At 41.1% G+C, this 17321-nt stretch overlaps 1 protein-coding gene across 4 annotated transcripts in view; it reads right to left on the reverse strand.

Moving 5' to 3' along the window:
• The window catches only part of srfb (serum response factor b), a 30097-nt gene that overhangs the window by 8837 nt on the left and 3939 nt on the right, over nt 1-17321 (reverse strand). For all 4 annotated transcript variants that reach the window (XM_087803322.1, XM_087803320.1, XM_087803319.1 and 1 more), the window contains exons 2-3: nt 10955-11221; nt 89-317 (exon numbers count right to left, since the gene is read on the reverse strand). In XM_087803322.1, the coding sequence (XP_087659448.1) occupies nt 89-317; nt 10955-11221 (496 nt within the window). The remainder of the gene's footprint in view (nt 1-88; nt 318-10954; nt 11222-17321) is intronic.

Raw genomic sequence — 17321 nt, forward strand, 5'->3', positions numbered from 1 at the left:
CAATAAAGGGTCACTTGACACATGGAATGACAAACGATGGCGGAGGAACGACCTGCAGAATCACAGGCTCACCGACAGCAGTTCTTACCGGGCATGAACGTGAATCCACCGGGCAGCTGCATCACCCCCGTGGGAGCGCTGGTGGTCTTCAGGACGGTCCCGTTGGCGCAGACGTTGCCCGGCGCCATGTAGCTGGTCATGGGGAACGAGGCGCCGCTGCTCACCTGCATGGTGGTGGAGGTGGTCGGCACGGTGGACTGGGCGCTGCTGGTGCTGCCCGGCACGCTGGCCACCGTGAACGTGGGTTTCAGGGCGTCCTGTCGAAACCAAAAGAGGATTAATGAGAGCGGACGGGAACCTCGCTGACCCCACCCGAGGTCACCGCAGGGACCCCCTGAAACAACACGTTTAATTGGGCTTCTCCTTTATTTTTCCTTTTGTGAGAAAGCGGCTCGATGCGTTCAAAGTATTTACGGTCGCTTCGGAGTCGAGGAGGCGAACGGAGGCTCCGACCTTCTAATGGCTTCAACATGGTCTCGGCTCTGGCCTGAGAAAATCCTGCCCCTTTATTTACGGAGTCTTGCTCCGAAAAACAGATCGTGCCAGGTCGGTGTCCCAGCTAGCCAGGGTCACATAAACCAACAATTTCTTTTTTGGAATTAACGTTTTTAACCCTTGTGTCGTCTCCAAGTCAAGGTCAACACAAGGGATACCTCAAACAAATTTAACACAACGCTAAATCACCATTATATCAACTCAACTAATTTTTCTTTCCTTCATTTATTCCTTTTGCATTTATTTTGCATTTATTATATCTTTTAAAATAACAAATTCATTTGAGTAAAAAGCATATTCTGTACAAAAGTCATGGCATAACTATACTTAAATAAACGTTAATATCACGATCAAATCTCTTACTTCCATTTTATTTACGCGTTCTAATATGGCGATTTTTCTTCATCCCACGTTTCCTAAGTGTGGACGGACTTCTCACAACAGTCCATAATGAGGGCCCTTGGGAGACGTAATTTCCCAGCCTGCATCATGTGCATACACTTAGCTAGCAGCTAGCATGCTAACCTGTTGCCCAAGTGAAATAAGCACTAAAGGAAATAAAAGATTTTCTCATTGTAAGACTCATATTAAGACATTTTTTCTAGTGATGTAAACAGGACGACTTAAAACGCATGAAGAATAGATTGAATTGTTGCAGTACATGTCGGGACCTGCTTCTTCCGAGAGGCTCGTTAATAAAATACGATTCATAATCATGACAGTTGTTCGATCACAAGACGACAAGCGAAAACGACACAATCCTTCTGCACCAACACCTGAATAAAATCCTGCATCATCAGCGGTCTCCGTCCGAGTTACTATGACAACTTGGACGAGTCTCGCATGACGCCCGTCGACCATAAAAGCCTGTGAAACGCGTTGATATGATCAAATGAGGTGTGCCACTCTGTAGCGTCATTGAAGAGCAGAACGTGCGAGTGGGCCGTGTGATGGTGGGCGACGGTGGGCGACGCCGGGGGGGCGCCGGCCCATTAGTTTCCTCCCACCTTCACATCATGACAAAACACTAATGAGTCGACATGAATAGGGTGGTGTGGCTGAAAAGGCCACAGCGGGAGGCGAGGACCATCTAATGGTGCCTTCAGCTCATTTCATTACCGCGGTCAGTTTAATGACCGGAGAACACAGTTGACTCGATGCGTCAGTGGAATAAAGATGGACGGGAAAGAAAAGCCTGTTTGTACCGACAACAAAAAGTGTGTAATTGAAGAATACGATACATTAACACCTAGTGCTAATAACCGGTCACACGCGGTTGCTGCCTCCGTTCAAACACCTTCTAATACCATTACAACAAAGCCCTTCCGGTAGTTATCAGCGGAAAAGAATCGACAGCGTTCCTTATAAACATTATGCATCGATTCTGGTTTTCTTTATTGACCTTTTTACGTGGTACAAGGTGCTCAAAGATCTGTCAAAAAATGTGGGTAAACTACAAAGTATTACTCTTCAAGTCTTCGTAGTATCACTCAGCACGGGTCCATAGTAATACATCTCAACCACTCTATATTTATTTTTTTAATTTTAAATGTATTAAACCTTATACAAGTACAATAATCACATAAGTATGCATACAATTGTTTATAAAAAATCATTAGTAAAAGCTCCGGAGTGGTCAGAGTCTCAAAACTTTATTGACACCACAATCTAAAGACGCATCACATGAACAATAAACAAACGTCTCAGTGGTGAAAAAAGAACCCGGAGAAGAGAAAGAAAAATGTGTAAACGGTAATTGATTTTGTCAAACATTTATGATACGTTATCGGTTCAACACATGTAGACGTTGACACGATACCATCGAACCATCTATGGGTGCTGAACTGTACAGACCAACTCAAAGATACAACTTCTTCAGTGTCATTTATTTTCGTTTCCCAGTGATTTTCTTTTTTATTTGAGGGGACTTTCCCAGTCGAACTCTCCGGGGACGAGGCCCAGTTTAGCAAACATCTGATTGGTCAGTGGAGGATTGAACTATTTCACAGAGAGCAGGGGAAGTGGAGAAGTCGGTCATCGTGAGACTTGTTAGTTTTTATCGGTGACCGATTACAGGGAACGAGAAGGAGGAACAACAATCGTCAACTTCCAGAAGATCTGATGCAAACTAAAAGGTACAACAACAGTTGCATTATCTAATGTGGCCCCTTTGGGAGCGTGATGTTCCGCCCCCTGTCCTTCTATAAACTCTATTACCTTCCCTTCTGCTGTCCTCAAGAAATCGATATGGAAAAACCGCAGACATGTTTTTTTTTCCTTGATAATGATCCAAAAACAAGCAGCAAAGACAGCGATTCTCCGCGGAGGCCAATGTTTGCCTGAAGTTAAACAGCAGCTGAAGAGCGACGGACATTGACCGGACGACTCCGGAGTGTTTCTGCCTCACAGGTTTCATCACAACAGACCTTCTTAACCCAAGGTTGTTTTTTTGTTTTTTTATCTTTATAAATCAACAAGACCGAACGTGATCGGAGATGAAAGAGATTTTCGGGGTGATACGAGCGTCTTCTCCCGGAGCAGGAAGCGAAACACGGTCGACAACCTCTCGGTGGCGTTGGCTTCGACACCCTCGGTGGAGTGTGAGCGACGCCTAGGTTCAGGAGAGCGAGCGTGCAAACAGCTGAAGGTACCGACAGCTGCTGGGAAACCTGAGAGACATCTGAGAGAGAGGGGGGTTCAACCCCTTCCCCGGAGTCAGCGGAGGCGACAACCACGCCACCTGAAGCCAGAGACACAATGACTAAAAAAAACGCACAAGATGCGACACTTTACTATGGATTTGAGGCGTTAAAAAAAAACACGAGACAGAGTCGTGGGCTGAGAGTCTATGACAGAAAATATATTTTATTTAATGAATATTAAGGGCTAGTTTAAGCAAAGAGCAGCCCAGTGGTTGGAGTAAATGAAGATAAACGATCCTTTTCAACCACCGACTTCACATCTTCACACAAGAAACACAGTATTAATATGAATTACAAATTATGCCAAGCAGCCTGTAGCAAGCAACTTGATAATTATACACCTTTTTTTTTTTCTTGAGTCTGTGTCGACAGTAGCAATTTTGTAGTCATTATTTTATTAAATCTGTATCTATACAGGGTTGTGTATCGTATTATTGAAGAACACCGGGTCAAAGCAAAACACCAATTTGATCGCTGGCTTGTAGGCACATGTCAGTCATTCGACTTGAAAAATGAAAGTTAGCCAAGATACTTGCCGAAGACTACAAAAAAAAAGATACTTTTTTATGACTCAATCAAATGTTCTTGCTCAAGTCTTTTTTTTGCTTTGTTATAATAAGATATGACAGTGGTTGGTTCAATACGATGCGTTTGAACGAGTTTAAAGAAAACATTTCGAAAGGAAAATCTCTACCAGTATAAACTTGGATTACATACACGTGTTAAAAAAAACACGCAACAATGAAACTTTTCAAAGAAATCATCCGCACAAACCATAATCTTTCAGTTGTATAACTTTGTTAAAAACAGTTGCAATCCCAGATGGAAGCCTTCTCTCCCTCTGTTGCTATGAATTCTTCCACAGTCTCTGAAATTTTAAACTACTTTTGGAGTTGATTCCAAGTTCAACCGGCTGCCAGTTTGAAATCCCTTTAAATTGACAGTAATAGTAGATATAAGGAGGCTACATGATATACACTTAACCAACTAGTCAACCTGCTGCTGTGGCGAGGAGGGTATTTGGCTAGTGCTACATCCAAAGTCCACATAATGGTGAGACGACAAGGTTCTGGATCAAGTGCATAGCAAGTACTTCAAAAAGATTTAGTAAAAAAAACATTAAAAGACGTCCCAATAGTAATACCGCTTGGAAAAGAAAGGTAAAAAAAAAATGGCACAATTCAGTCATTACTTTGGCAATAAAACCAGGTGATTCGTCAACAACTCAACCGCCCCCCCGCTGTGACCTAGATAGGGAAGCTACCACTGACCCACTGTTTTGTTTGACCAGCTCACAGTCCAACTGCCTCGTCTATAAACAGTCCTGGCTCTTACTTCCCCGTCATGGCACTTCATAGTAAACACTCTCGGGCTGAAGCCGCATTAATGAATAAAGCCCGTCTCGTTTCCTCCCAGAGCCACCTCCAGCTCTCCAGAACACTGTGATACCGTGTAGGTCTCACACTTGTTGCCAAAACTTCGGGGCCCTTTGTGGAGTGTGTGTCCCCCCCCCAGTGTGCAGCGGCCCTCGAAGGGAAACGCATTCAACTGGTGAGATAAGACTTCTAGGGGGACGTGAAGTTCACAAGAAAATAGGCGGAATCTACTGCTTTTTAGATTACAGTCAGTTAAATTCTTGCAGACGTTCATTTCTGCCACACTGTACAGATCGTAAAACCAGTAAGTAAACAGTTATTAAAAGAAGAAATGCAGCCAGTTGGATGTATATGAAGGTCAGTGTTGGAAAAGCAAGATATAGGAATATTACACTAGTCTCCAAAATGGACGTCTTCATGATGGAAATGACTGTACACTCGGATAATAGCCAATCCCGATGATCTTTTTGAGACGAGTACGTCGATAACATCGATCGCCTTTTCCTCCGAGAAAGATCGTCAAGTCACCTGGAGTTAATGACAACAATTCTGGAGGACACTTTCGTCCGGCCATCATGTGTTCACGGAATTGGCCAACTATCCTACATTATGTGCCATTTGGAGGATTGACTATCGTACAGATGGTCAAACCATCATAAGTCAATAAAATAATTATAGTAAACCTGATAATAATGGTGTAGAAATAAGTCCCGCTTCTTGGATCATCAGAATTTATTTGTCCGTCTGTTGGAAAAATATCTATTAAAAAACGGACCAGCAGCGATACTTTAACTTTCTCTTAAGAGGTGAGTACTGTTCCAAATATGACTCTTAGAAACATGGAGTAGCTACTTAAGTAAGTAATTTGTATTTATATAGTGCTTTTCAAGACCAGGGTCACAAAGTGCTTAAACAAAACAAAATTCAATAAAATATATACTTTAAAGGTCAAGATAATACTGAGAATAACACAGGAGTTCCAGAAAATCAAGGAAAATCCTGCACAAAAAAAAAAGTCTTCAGATGTTTCTTGAAGGAGTCAGTTGATCATCAAGCACAAAGAGAGAGGAAGGTGGTTCGGAAGATTTAGAAAATACTGTAACCTTTACTCTTCTCACCACCGGCGCTTGTGATCCTAGACGTTGTTCAGAACTTGCAGTTAAACCCATCATACACTTAAACAGAGTCAACGTTGATAAAGTGTCAAGAAAGAGCTTGAGCAACTCTTCTTCGCCTACTGTCAACCCATCGTTTTAATACCTAAATTTAATGCGGAATATTGTTGAAAGCCTTTCGAATCATTCTTAAAGATTTCAACATCTCTGCAGACACAATGGTTTTTATTCCTTCACCTCCTCCGGTAGTAACAAGACCCGATCTCACAAATAAAACAAAATAATAAAAAAAAAAATCAAGGTTGTTTTTGAAGAATGCAACCGTGAAGCCCGTGTAGCTCTCAAAAGCACAACCTTAGCTTAATAAATCTATATATGGCGAGGTCCTTCACGGACAGATGATGAGATCCAGGACCCCGGGAAGTGTGAATAATTAAAAGGGGAAACACTTGAGAGACAAATCCTGTTCGCGAGTGATCCATTTTGGTTTGGAATCGAGGGGCGACAACTGTTGCCGGGTCCAGGCGTTGAGTTGGAGAAGCATTGTGTCGTGAGCCGGCGGCCCGGCCCTCTCTCTCTCCTAATCTCCCATTTGCTGGCTCCCATCTCCCCCGTCTGTCACCCCGCCAGCAACATGGTATTCTCAGCTCCATTTGGGACTGCTAAAAAAGGCAAGGCAGCCCAAGTGGAGGAGGTGCAGCCAATGGCGGCTGACCTGTCCAGTTGCTCGCTGTAAAATACAGAAGGGGGGGGGGGGGGGGGGGGGGGGGGGGGGTTGACATAACATAACTTTTCCTCCCCCCTCTACGCCAGGGTGCTCTTCCCCTTCTCTCTCGACCGACTCCCTCACAGACTCAAAACACCAAGAGTGCATATGACAGAATCACAAAAACCTCGAACCATTATTTTCGCATGTCGAAAAATATTTCAGGAAAAGTTTACGCGCGTCGTTTAACCAACGCTTAATAAAGAGAAAATGTCGAGTGGGAGGCGGAAACAAAACTCTTGGGAGCTTTTGTCGTGGCCGAAATTGCAGTGAAGAGCGCGGCGATAAATGTCGGCGTGATTTCAACAGCCTCGGTTCAAGAGAAGAAACAAAGGGGGATGAGGAAGTGGAGGGGATGGAGAGAGGGAGGGAGTAAAAAAAAAAGCCCTCTAGAAATAAGGGAGAAACCATTTAACACATCAGTGGTGAGAAGAAGGAAAACTCCGATGTGAGTTTTTTCCTCCAGATTTGGAGCGTTACTATAGCTACACGTTGACGGGGAAACATCATTTCACACATGAATCGACAGGTGGACGCGAGTAATTGATGAGTCATCAAAACATCGGCGGGGCTAAGACGTGACGGAGAACAGGTGGAAAAAATGTGTCGATTATAGCGAGGGTGTTAAAATGTTCAATCTGCCGTGTCACGTGATGACATCAGCGGGAAAAAAAAGAAGAAAAAAGGGATGATATTGAATTCCTGGCCACGAGAATAAATGTGTGAAGGCGCCAACTCCGGTTGCCATGGTGACGTGAAGAGCTCCCCACCATCCAAAGGTATCTCTCTTGTTGCAACTTCATACGGCGTAAGCTCTTGTTGCTTCATGTCTCTGTCGTCCGGTAACTTTTGTATTTAGACATTTTATTAGGTTAGGTCTTTAGTTAGTCACAGTCTAAATTAAAAAGCTGTTAATTTATGTGAAATTCTTAATTGAAATTTAATAGAATTTTATTTGAAATGTTTTAAAAATGGGCAAACTTAAAGTTCCGTTTGATGTTGTGCCATTTAGTCATTTCATTTCGGTTGCTTATATGCATGTGTTCTAATAAAGTCAAGTGAAATGAGCTCCTTGGCAGAGGTGTGCAACGTTTCAGTGCTTTTGCGGATTCATTATCATCATCATCATCATTTTCTACTGGAATATGTTGATCTAGATCATTTGGTTTTCAAAGGGTGGTATGTATTGCCTGAGCTTTATATATTTCTTATTTAATATAAAAAAATGTTATCATTTCATTTGGGAAAATGGTATTTTTTAATATATAATAATATAACACATTTAATTTAAGGAAAATTAACAGTAAACAATGATATAAAACATAAACCTGATTTATTACCGTTGATAATTTGTAAATGCAAACATTTTTTAACCAAGTGTATTAATTATACAACATATAATTTGATTGGTTTTCTGGAACTCCTGTTATGTTATCAGTTTTATCTTGACCTTTAAAGTATATACTTTATTGAATATTGTTTTGATTGTTTAAGCTTTGTGACCCTGGTCTGGAAAAGCGCTATACAAATAAAAATGACTTGATTACTATATGTTTGAATCCAAAATGTATTTGTTGGTAGTTAATTTATTGATTAATAAAAAGAGTAAGTCTGAAAAAAGATTTCAAACAACTCGTCTTAATCTCTTGAAGTTTTTGTGTAAACGGAGAGTAAATGGACAACCTTTAGCTCCCGTGTGATCGGTCACACATGCATCATCATCTTTGCTCTGCGGCATTATTTTACGAGCGACAATCCGTCCTCGCTCACTTATCTTGTGTTTTTTCTCCCGCTACTCATTCCTGGCCGAACTGTTTAGACTAGTGTGTTCCGTCTGTGTGACATGCTGTTCTCCACGAGTCGAGGAGCTGCAGAGATGCTGGGCTTTTTGCACGCCACAGTCGAGACCGTCGCCACACATCGTTCTCGCTCGGAGCTGCAGGTTCCACCTGTGAGACGCTCTCCCGAAAAAAAAATTAAAAAAAATCCAGCGCCGCACAAGGGGGTCAAGAGGTCATTGAACAGAAACCTAAATAGATGTCATATGAAACGGGGCATAAATTATCTCAAAGTAGCTCAAATGCTGCCCAACTGGCTTCCACGTCCAGAGCCTTCGCCGGACGAGTGGGGGTCTGGCGGGGGGTGGGGGGGGGGATCACAGGACTCGGAGACAGCTGCAGCTTATAAGGAATGTAAGGGGCCTCAGCCGAGGCAGCAAGCAGGGAAACCGGACCATATATGGAGACGGAGGCTGAATCTAAATTTTATCAATGAGCAGAAGCGGCTTCGCATCCACAGGTTCATCGCTCGCCCTCGAACACAGCGCCGCGCACAAACTGTGAGCAACACCCGGTGGGTTGAGCGTCTACAGAGGTCGAGTGAACTCTCTGAACAATGGGGGACGACGGTCGGGTCTGCAGGCTCACGACCTCTTCACCTTCAGTACGATAAAATCACGATATTGGACGACTGGTCCAAGATCTTCTTTTCTTACATTTAATCAAAGTGTTCCATTGAATATCTGGGTGCACACGATAAGAGTGTAGTACACATACTGTAATGTCCTTGGTAGATTATTGAAAGACAATTATCATGCTAACCAAACCTCCTTATGAGTCTTAAAGTTTGCTTTCAATCACAGTAGAATGAATATAATTTGTACAGTAACATGTTTCGATTTAGAGATTACATGTTGGTGTGAAGCAACATTATTTCCATGCAATATCAAGGAATAATCATAAACGTGAAAAGAAAACTACAACTGGAACAAGGTTTAAAAAATAAAAAAAAAGTTGGCAAAGTTTTGTGTGGAAGTTCTGCCAGGGAGAAATCATAAATATGCAGAGTGAAAACTTTACTTTTAAGTGGTTTCACTGTTTGGTGAGACTTTTTCTGCACAAGGCACAGCAAATTTAAATATTTTATACTCTAAAAAAAATTTGGTTCGCAAAACTCCTTAGTAAACAAGTGATTTAGCCTACTCCCATCAGTATGTGTGAATGGTTGTCAAAGCGCTTTGTGACCCTGGTCTAGAAAGGCGCTATATAAATAGAGATTATTATTATTATTATTATTATTATTATTATTTATTCAAAAGGCAGATACATGTCAACACGAAACAGAAGTTAGTGGGAGGCACTCATTACTGAGCCCACCTTACTTAAGGTGCCAAACGAGTAAAGTACCAGGATTCTATTCTGCACATGGCTCTATATGACTGGGCGACAAAGCTTTATTGATGCCGTTAGAGGGACGTTAGGAGGGATGGAGCCTCATATGCAATGATGAGTTTGCAAGTTTAAATAAATGTTGTTAATTTTAAACAAGGGAAAAAAGTAATGGTCACTACTTTGCTCATTTAGAACGTAACCCCCGCAGTAAACGGGGGGCCACAGTACTGGTTTATGACACAACAGTTCCATGTTTAAGGACTTCCTCTCCCTTCTTTTCAGTAGTAAATGTTTACAATTTGATGATGCTCAGGATAACCATCTGGTTCCAGGGATCCTTTAAAGGACTTTTAACACCTTATAAAGCCGTTTCTTTTAGGTTTAATGCTAAAAAAACAAAAATTATATTTACAATTAAGTGTAATTATTTCAATATTCTTTTTAAGAGTCATTTTGATTAAAATATAGATACACAAAAGCAATATTTTTTCGGGGATCCACGTACGACTAGTTACTACCTTCATCTCGATGCTTGAGAGAGAAAATGATCCGTTCTCAACAGCAGCATCCATCAAAATCAATTGATAACAAAAAGGGAATAGAAGCTCCTGCTGTCGGGAAGAAAGGATCAGGAAAAAAAGGAAAAGATGATTCAGGTCAGCGTGTTCTTAACGTCAGCATTAGAAGCTTTGGGTTGTTGTACGAAAAAGTGGGAAAAAAAAATCGATTTAATCGACAGAGAAACAAATGGTGAAGAAAAAAAAAAGAAAAGAAAACCTTCTCCAGAGATGATTTACTTCTACTGAGGGACCTCTTGCGTGAAACACGAGACAAGAGACAAACGACAGAGTCAGTCGTGGAACGGTCGACTTGTTTCTCGCACTAACACAAACCAGACCCGCGGTGATTTACGAGACTCTCCTGGATAAAAGGTCAGAAAGGTAAAGTGAATCTTCTTTTTTTCACGATCGCATCTCGACACGATCGCTCGTCTTCATCTGCGTAGGAGTGTGTAGACTTTTGAAACGGGTCGCACACACACACACACACACACACACACACACACACCAGTTTACATCTTCTCGGTAAACTTGAAAACCCTCTGGCAAGGGTTTTAGACACGGTTCGGCCTTTTTTTGCTTGTTATTCCGACGATTCATGTTCCCCTTGGAAACCACTGTTGCTGAGTCACAGAGATTTCACGCCGAGCACAGACTCAGAGGAGAAGAAAAGAAGAAGAAGAAGAAGAAGAAAAACCACTCGGACTCACCTTGGTGTCGCCCATGCTCTCGGACTCGGACACCTGGTACGTGAGGTCCGTCTCCTCGAAGCCGGTGGCGCTCATGCGCTGGTCGGTGGAGGGGTCCGAGCGCGGCGGGGAGTCCGGCGAGTTGAGGCAGGTCTGGATCAGGGCCTTGCCGGTCTCGCTGGTGATCATGGGCTGGAGTTTGCGCGTGGCAAAGGTGTAGACGTGACCCGTTTCACTGGCCACCAGTAACAGAACCTGGGTTCCCGTCAGAGTGGAGAGTTCGTACGCCTGAAAAAAAACGAGGAAAAAAAAAAAAAGGTTTTAAAAATCAGTTTTTTGATAGAACTGGGAAAAAGAAAAGATGCCAAACCTAGAGTTTAACAAGTTCCTCTTCGAACCATTTTTATTCCGAATTGTTTGACTGCTTTATTTTGTCCAGCAACAAACCACAGAAACATCTCTGGAAACTAAATGTACTGATGCTGCAGACTGTGACTCATAAGACTCTAAACACCTGCTGCCATTACATTGTGAACCATTTTATTTATTTAATGAACAATAAGAAATGACTAGACAACTAAATTAAGACACAAAAATTCCAAAAATAAAGATTTCAATCAAGTCGAAGAAACATCAATTATACTAACAAATAATTTGCAATAAAAAGGCACATACATCTGCCAAGGAGCTGAATTCATACATCTTTATATAAACACAGCAAACACAGATCAATATAAATAAGTGTAAAAAGTGAATTCAGTGAGAAACGTACGCCATCGACAGGTTTTTGAGTCCGAGTGATGATACACACGGTGATGAGGCAACACAACAGTATCTTAGAGACTCAAACTACGAGTGTAGAAGTTGTCATGTGTCGCACAACAGACACACACAAGATAAGAAAGGCTTCCAAGAATAGACGGCGTGATAAAGTGCAACAGATTGCAGAGTGTGCACAGGAAGTGGTCACCGAAGCCAACGTGTGAAACACACCCCCTTTGTGTCGTCGGACAACTACACACTGTCACACACATGCCGAGGCTGCGCTCGCCGTGAACCCCTGAGAAAGTCTTCGACGAGTCATCGCTGATGTGGAGGATGCATCCGACGCTGTGAAGGCTTCGCAACAACAGCTTTACCTCGGTCAACACAAGGAACTCCTCGAGTTGTTACACAACACAACACTCACACACACAGCTCTCGTCCATCGTGACGACTTCATCCACAATCGGCTGCACAATGAAAGACTGTTTTGTCGGGAAGCTTGTCTTTTGTTAGTGTTAACAATTGAATTTATCCTCCTTCCACACAAATCAATCACAAGAAGCAGAACGTTTACAAGACAAGTGAGGCAAAAAAAAAGAGCTGAGCCATTAGCCAGAGGCTGCAGCTTCACCATTATCTTCAGGAAACATGTGATTTGAAGTTACTTGTGTAAAAAAAAGGTTCATAAGGTTTGTCTGAAAAATAAAAAAAAAACACAAGTTACATTCTGTCATTATTAATTTGGGAGCAAAATGATGTCAAATATAACAGACGAAGTTATGTTCTGTGGTACATGTGTGGTGGACATGATGGGCTTTTCCAAGCGTCAGGATTGGTGCCATTATGGTATATTTATTACCATTTTATTCATCATTATGTTCATATATTTGTATTATTCAGTTGACTATTATCGATGACTGTTTTGTTATTATTTTTAATGTGTGCAGTGTGTGTTTTAATATAATGTGAATGCATGCTAAATAGTTTGGTGAACTGCTGCGACTAATTTAATGTGGGAAGAATAAAAGGCGTTTCAATCCATCAAATTATTGTAAAAGTCTAGACGACAACATCACTGAAGCCAATTAACTGAATTTGGTATTTAATGACATTAAGTTACAAGTGATTAAGCGACTATTTAACCGAATGTCACAGACTTCCAGCTGGAAAGACCACACTGTGACGTGAACGTTTGAGTAAACATTGGTTCGTATTTTAGAATTAAACAATGCGTCATATCTGATGATATCATCTCCAGTGTGAAAGTTGATATCACTTCACTTGACTTTCAACATCACGGACGAGAAGATTTCTTGCTCAGAAAATGAGGAAAAATTTGCAAAAAATCCACTGGAGATGTTGGACTGTTTGAACGATCGTGTCCTTGTTTTAAGGGGCAATTCATTTGAAATAAAATAAGTAAATAAATACAAAAAACATTATAGATGCTCTTGAGCAGAAGTCTCTCAGACTGGCACTGCCATTTTTTTCTCACGAGAATATAAATTTCTGCGACAAAAGTTGCATAAAAACTGCGATAAATTTATCAAAAGGAATGATTGGGACGAGGTCAAAAAAAAGTTGCAAATCTGTGAGGTTTTTCAAACATCTCCTACTCTGGCATACATTCATGTAGAAACACCATTAACTTTAAAATGTAGATAAAAGTCCAAATTATCAACGTGAGTTTTGACTCCTTTATAGCTTTAATAGTTTTTTCCGTCAAAGCGCAAAGCGAACAGCCCACTCATGATTTCCCGGCGGGGAATTGTCTAGATTAAATTATTGTATTGATAGTTTATGGTTTAAAATCAAATGAAAGCTGTACGACTTCATCAAGAGTCATGTGGTCTGGGAATTCTGCAACAACAGAGTCAAGTACTAGACAATACTACGAATATATCCTTTTTACTACAGTCACGCAATATATGTACTGTATCGTGATACTTCATATCGCCAGATTCTTGACAATACATCATCTGGACACAACAAAGTGGGTCAGATTTAACACAAAAACACCGTTTACAGTAAAAATAATAAAAGGACCATTATCCAACACTTCAACAAACAACTGTTCGCACCAACATGAAAATGAATTTGACCCTCAAACCTGGACTTAAGTCACAACAGAGTCAAGTACTAGACAATACAACGAATATATCCTTTTTACTACAGTCACGCAATATATGTACCGTTGTCCCTGTATCGTGATACTTATCATATCGCCAGATTCTTGTCGATAAATCATCTGGACACAACATAGTGGGCCAGATTTAACACAAAAACACTGTTTACAGTAAAAATAATAAAAGGACCATTATCCAACACTTCAACAAACGACTGTTCGCACCAACATGAAAATGAATTTGACCCTGAAACCTGGACTTACTACCAATAAAGCCACATTTTGGTCCGGACTCACAAGCTGTTGCTTCGTTGTTCAAACAGACTGGATGCATTTTATCTTCACACGTTCACTACAAAACACATTTTTATCCTCGTTTTCAAAGTATAAACGTCAGTTTGGCGAGACAACCCGGTCGCACTCATGGCTACGTTTAAAAAACAAAGCCGTGTAGAATGCTATGAAAACAAAAGGCGAGAATACAGCTCTGAACTTGAACTGCAAGTAAGGAAGTAAGTAATATTTGTAGAGCGCTTTTCCAGACCAGGGTCACAAAGCGCTTAAACAATCAAAACAATGCCCAATAAAATATATACTTAAAAGATCAAGACACCACCGAGACAAACACAGGAGTCACAGAGAATCAAGGAAAAGCCTGCATGAATAAAAGTGTCTTAAGATGTTTCTTGAAAGAGTCAGTAGATCCATCAACCAAAGTTAGACATATTTACTCCGTCATTCAACAACATCACATGACACCCAGTTTCATTTTTAAATTAGCTTTTTGTCTGTTAAAAATTACACGACTTGAAAAAGTAAAGTTCCTTCATGTCTCTGGAACACACCGGTCATATGTTCAAGATGCTACACAAACACACCGTCAGCTCGACCGGCGCATTAATGCAGCTGCAGAGAATTAAGCCTCCCAGTTATCCGTCAGCGTCCTCCTCCACCTCGTGCCATAATGAGCTCCACCGTGGCCGTCGTAAAGCGAGGCCAACATCCAGGACGCCGGCTAATTTGTCATCGCAAATGTGCGAGGTGGTTAACAAACGTTTGATGAGTTGCCCGCCGCCGGCCTCGGTGTGGCGAGTGTTCGCTGGACGGACAAACCTGCTCCCGTATAATTAGAGCCAATATTTGTCTGAGCCATCGTCGTCCAGCTCCGGCTCAGGAGGTCGAAGCCCGAGATCCCAAAAGAGCGAAACTGGAAGTGGTTAGCGGTCCTCCAGGAGTCTGACCCGCGAGGATGAGAAATCCTGGCGAGTTCTTGGCGAGTGGAATAATGGATTCAGACATTAATCATCCGCGACTGAATCATCAATCAAGCGGGAACAGAGAGAGACTCGCGTCCTGTGCTGGAGTCGGTGCTTGAACTGATGTCAAATGGAGATAAATCTACATATTTTACTGCCTGACATGAGACCTGTAGCCCCGACATTGTTTGAATGATCAGGGACGGATAAAAGTGACTTAAATGTACCTATTAGAGGTGTGTAATGGCAAGAATCGGGCGATATGATTTGCGTCACGAGACATACTATATATGCAGTACTGTAGGAACAAGGATATATTTGTGGTGTTGTCCAGTACTTGACTCTGGTGTTGCAGAATTTACAGACACTTGACGAAGTCGTGACTGTTTTCATTTTGTTTCTAAACCAAAATATGTCCAAACATCAGCTTTAAAAGTGTCCTCAAGTGCAGTCTAGTTCACTGGGATTGTGCAGGATTTTATTGATCCTTTCGCAACAGAGGACTTAATGAACAAATCTAGTGTATATATACATGTTTATTGAAATATTTCAAATTAAATAATTGATTTTACACACACTTCTTTGGAATATAATCCGTGAAATAAATCTGATAAGACCGAAAAATTAAATACAGTGCTGTTGAATATCGATACGGTATCATGAAAGACAATATTGCGGTGTATGGATATTTTACGACACCCCTAGTTCTTAACAGCTCACAGTAAAACACTCATGAGTTTATAAAGCAACAGTGAAATGCCTTGACAACCGACTGTAGAGCGGTAGGAAGAAGAGGCGTCACTTACAGATATCGATCTGCACAAAAGCACCTTCTACTACAGACCAAGACGGAATAAAAGCCCCAAATCAACATTACACTGGCCAAGCATGTCTACATTACAACGTTTTTTTTTTAACAAAAAAGGGAGCAAAAAGAACTTAATTTCAAGAACACAAACAAAAAAATGGAACCAAAAAGACAATAAAAAGTGTAGTCGTCATGATTTTGGAGTGAAAAAAGGATGAACGACTTTAATGGACAAACTTCTCGTTTCATTAGAGCAAGAAAATATATTTAAACTCAACTTTTAGTATGGAGCCTAGTTGTCCTGGTGACTGACGGTTAATCTAGTACACAGTTGATCAACAGTCAATCCTCATGATGGCAGCACTTGTATCATATTTGAATGAAGGCAAGTGATATTTCAACAAGCATGGCAGTTTAAATTACCATTTTAGAACAAGTCACTTATTAAAATGCATTAATGTTTTCACGGATAATAGGCAGAAATGGGCTAGTGATGTCTCTAAAAACATTGATGCATCTCGAGAGGATTGTGGTTTCAAATCAAATGTGGTCTTGACAGTTTAAGTGGCCGATATCTTGGTGAAAACGCAACAACGAATATTATAAGCTTCTCTCAAACATCACGAATCTAAAGCAACTTTTATAGTCAAATGACACCACAGGCTACACACAAACTTCTTTTAATCGTTGTGGTTCGATGCAGCTATAAAAGATTATGATCTGATTATGATGTTTGAACTCCATCATGACTTCCACATAGTCCACATGTTGGGTTCACCTCCACTTTATTCTCCTCCTACAAGGAGGTTAGGATTTCCCCTGTGTTGTGTTGTAAATAGCATAAACATCTGGAAATTTGACATTTATTTAAAGGATTTGTCAATAACATAGACGGTGTTATTGCAAATAAAGCTTTATAGTGTGATTCCAATGTCACTGGTAGTAAGTAAGTAAGTCATTTTTATTTGTGGTTTAGATACCGCACCGTTTTCCTTATTGACTTCATATTTTTGAACGCCTCCGTGCAAATGTATGCAGAGGGAAAGTTTAAACCGAATAAATGTGTTCTCCAAAAACATAAAAAGCCAACCTATAACTCTACTAATAGGGCTTAGAAGGTAAGAGTCAGGGGGCAGCCAAGCAGCGTCTCAGCAGCGGGGGGGCGAGAATCTGCATTGTTTAGCCGTTTAAAAGTGTCCAAACGAAAGTGTTAATGTGTTAAAAACAAGTTGACTTTCTCATTTCAGTGTGAAAAAAAGGGTGCGATGGTGTAGCGCCACATAAAGACGTGAACGATAATAAAATCGTTTTAGTGAATCTTGTCCCTCTGATGAACTTATCAAGCGCTCCTTATTGAAAGACACATGTGTAAAAGAGAGAGAGAAAACTATACATGTCTACGTTTACAACACGCTTCAAGAAAGTCGATGATGA

Source organism: Callionymus lyra, chromosome 11 (assembly GCF_982586985.1).
Source record: "Callionymus lyra chromosome 11, fCalLyr1.hap1.1, whole genome shotgun sequence".
Lineage (NCBI taxonomy): Eukaryota > Metazoa > Chordata > Actinopteri > Syngnathiformes > Callionymidae > Callionymus > Callionymus lyra.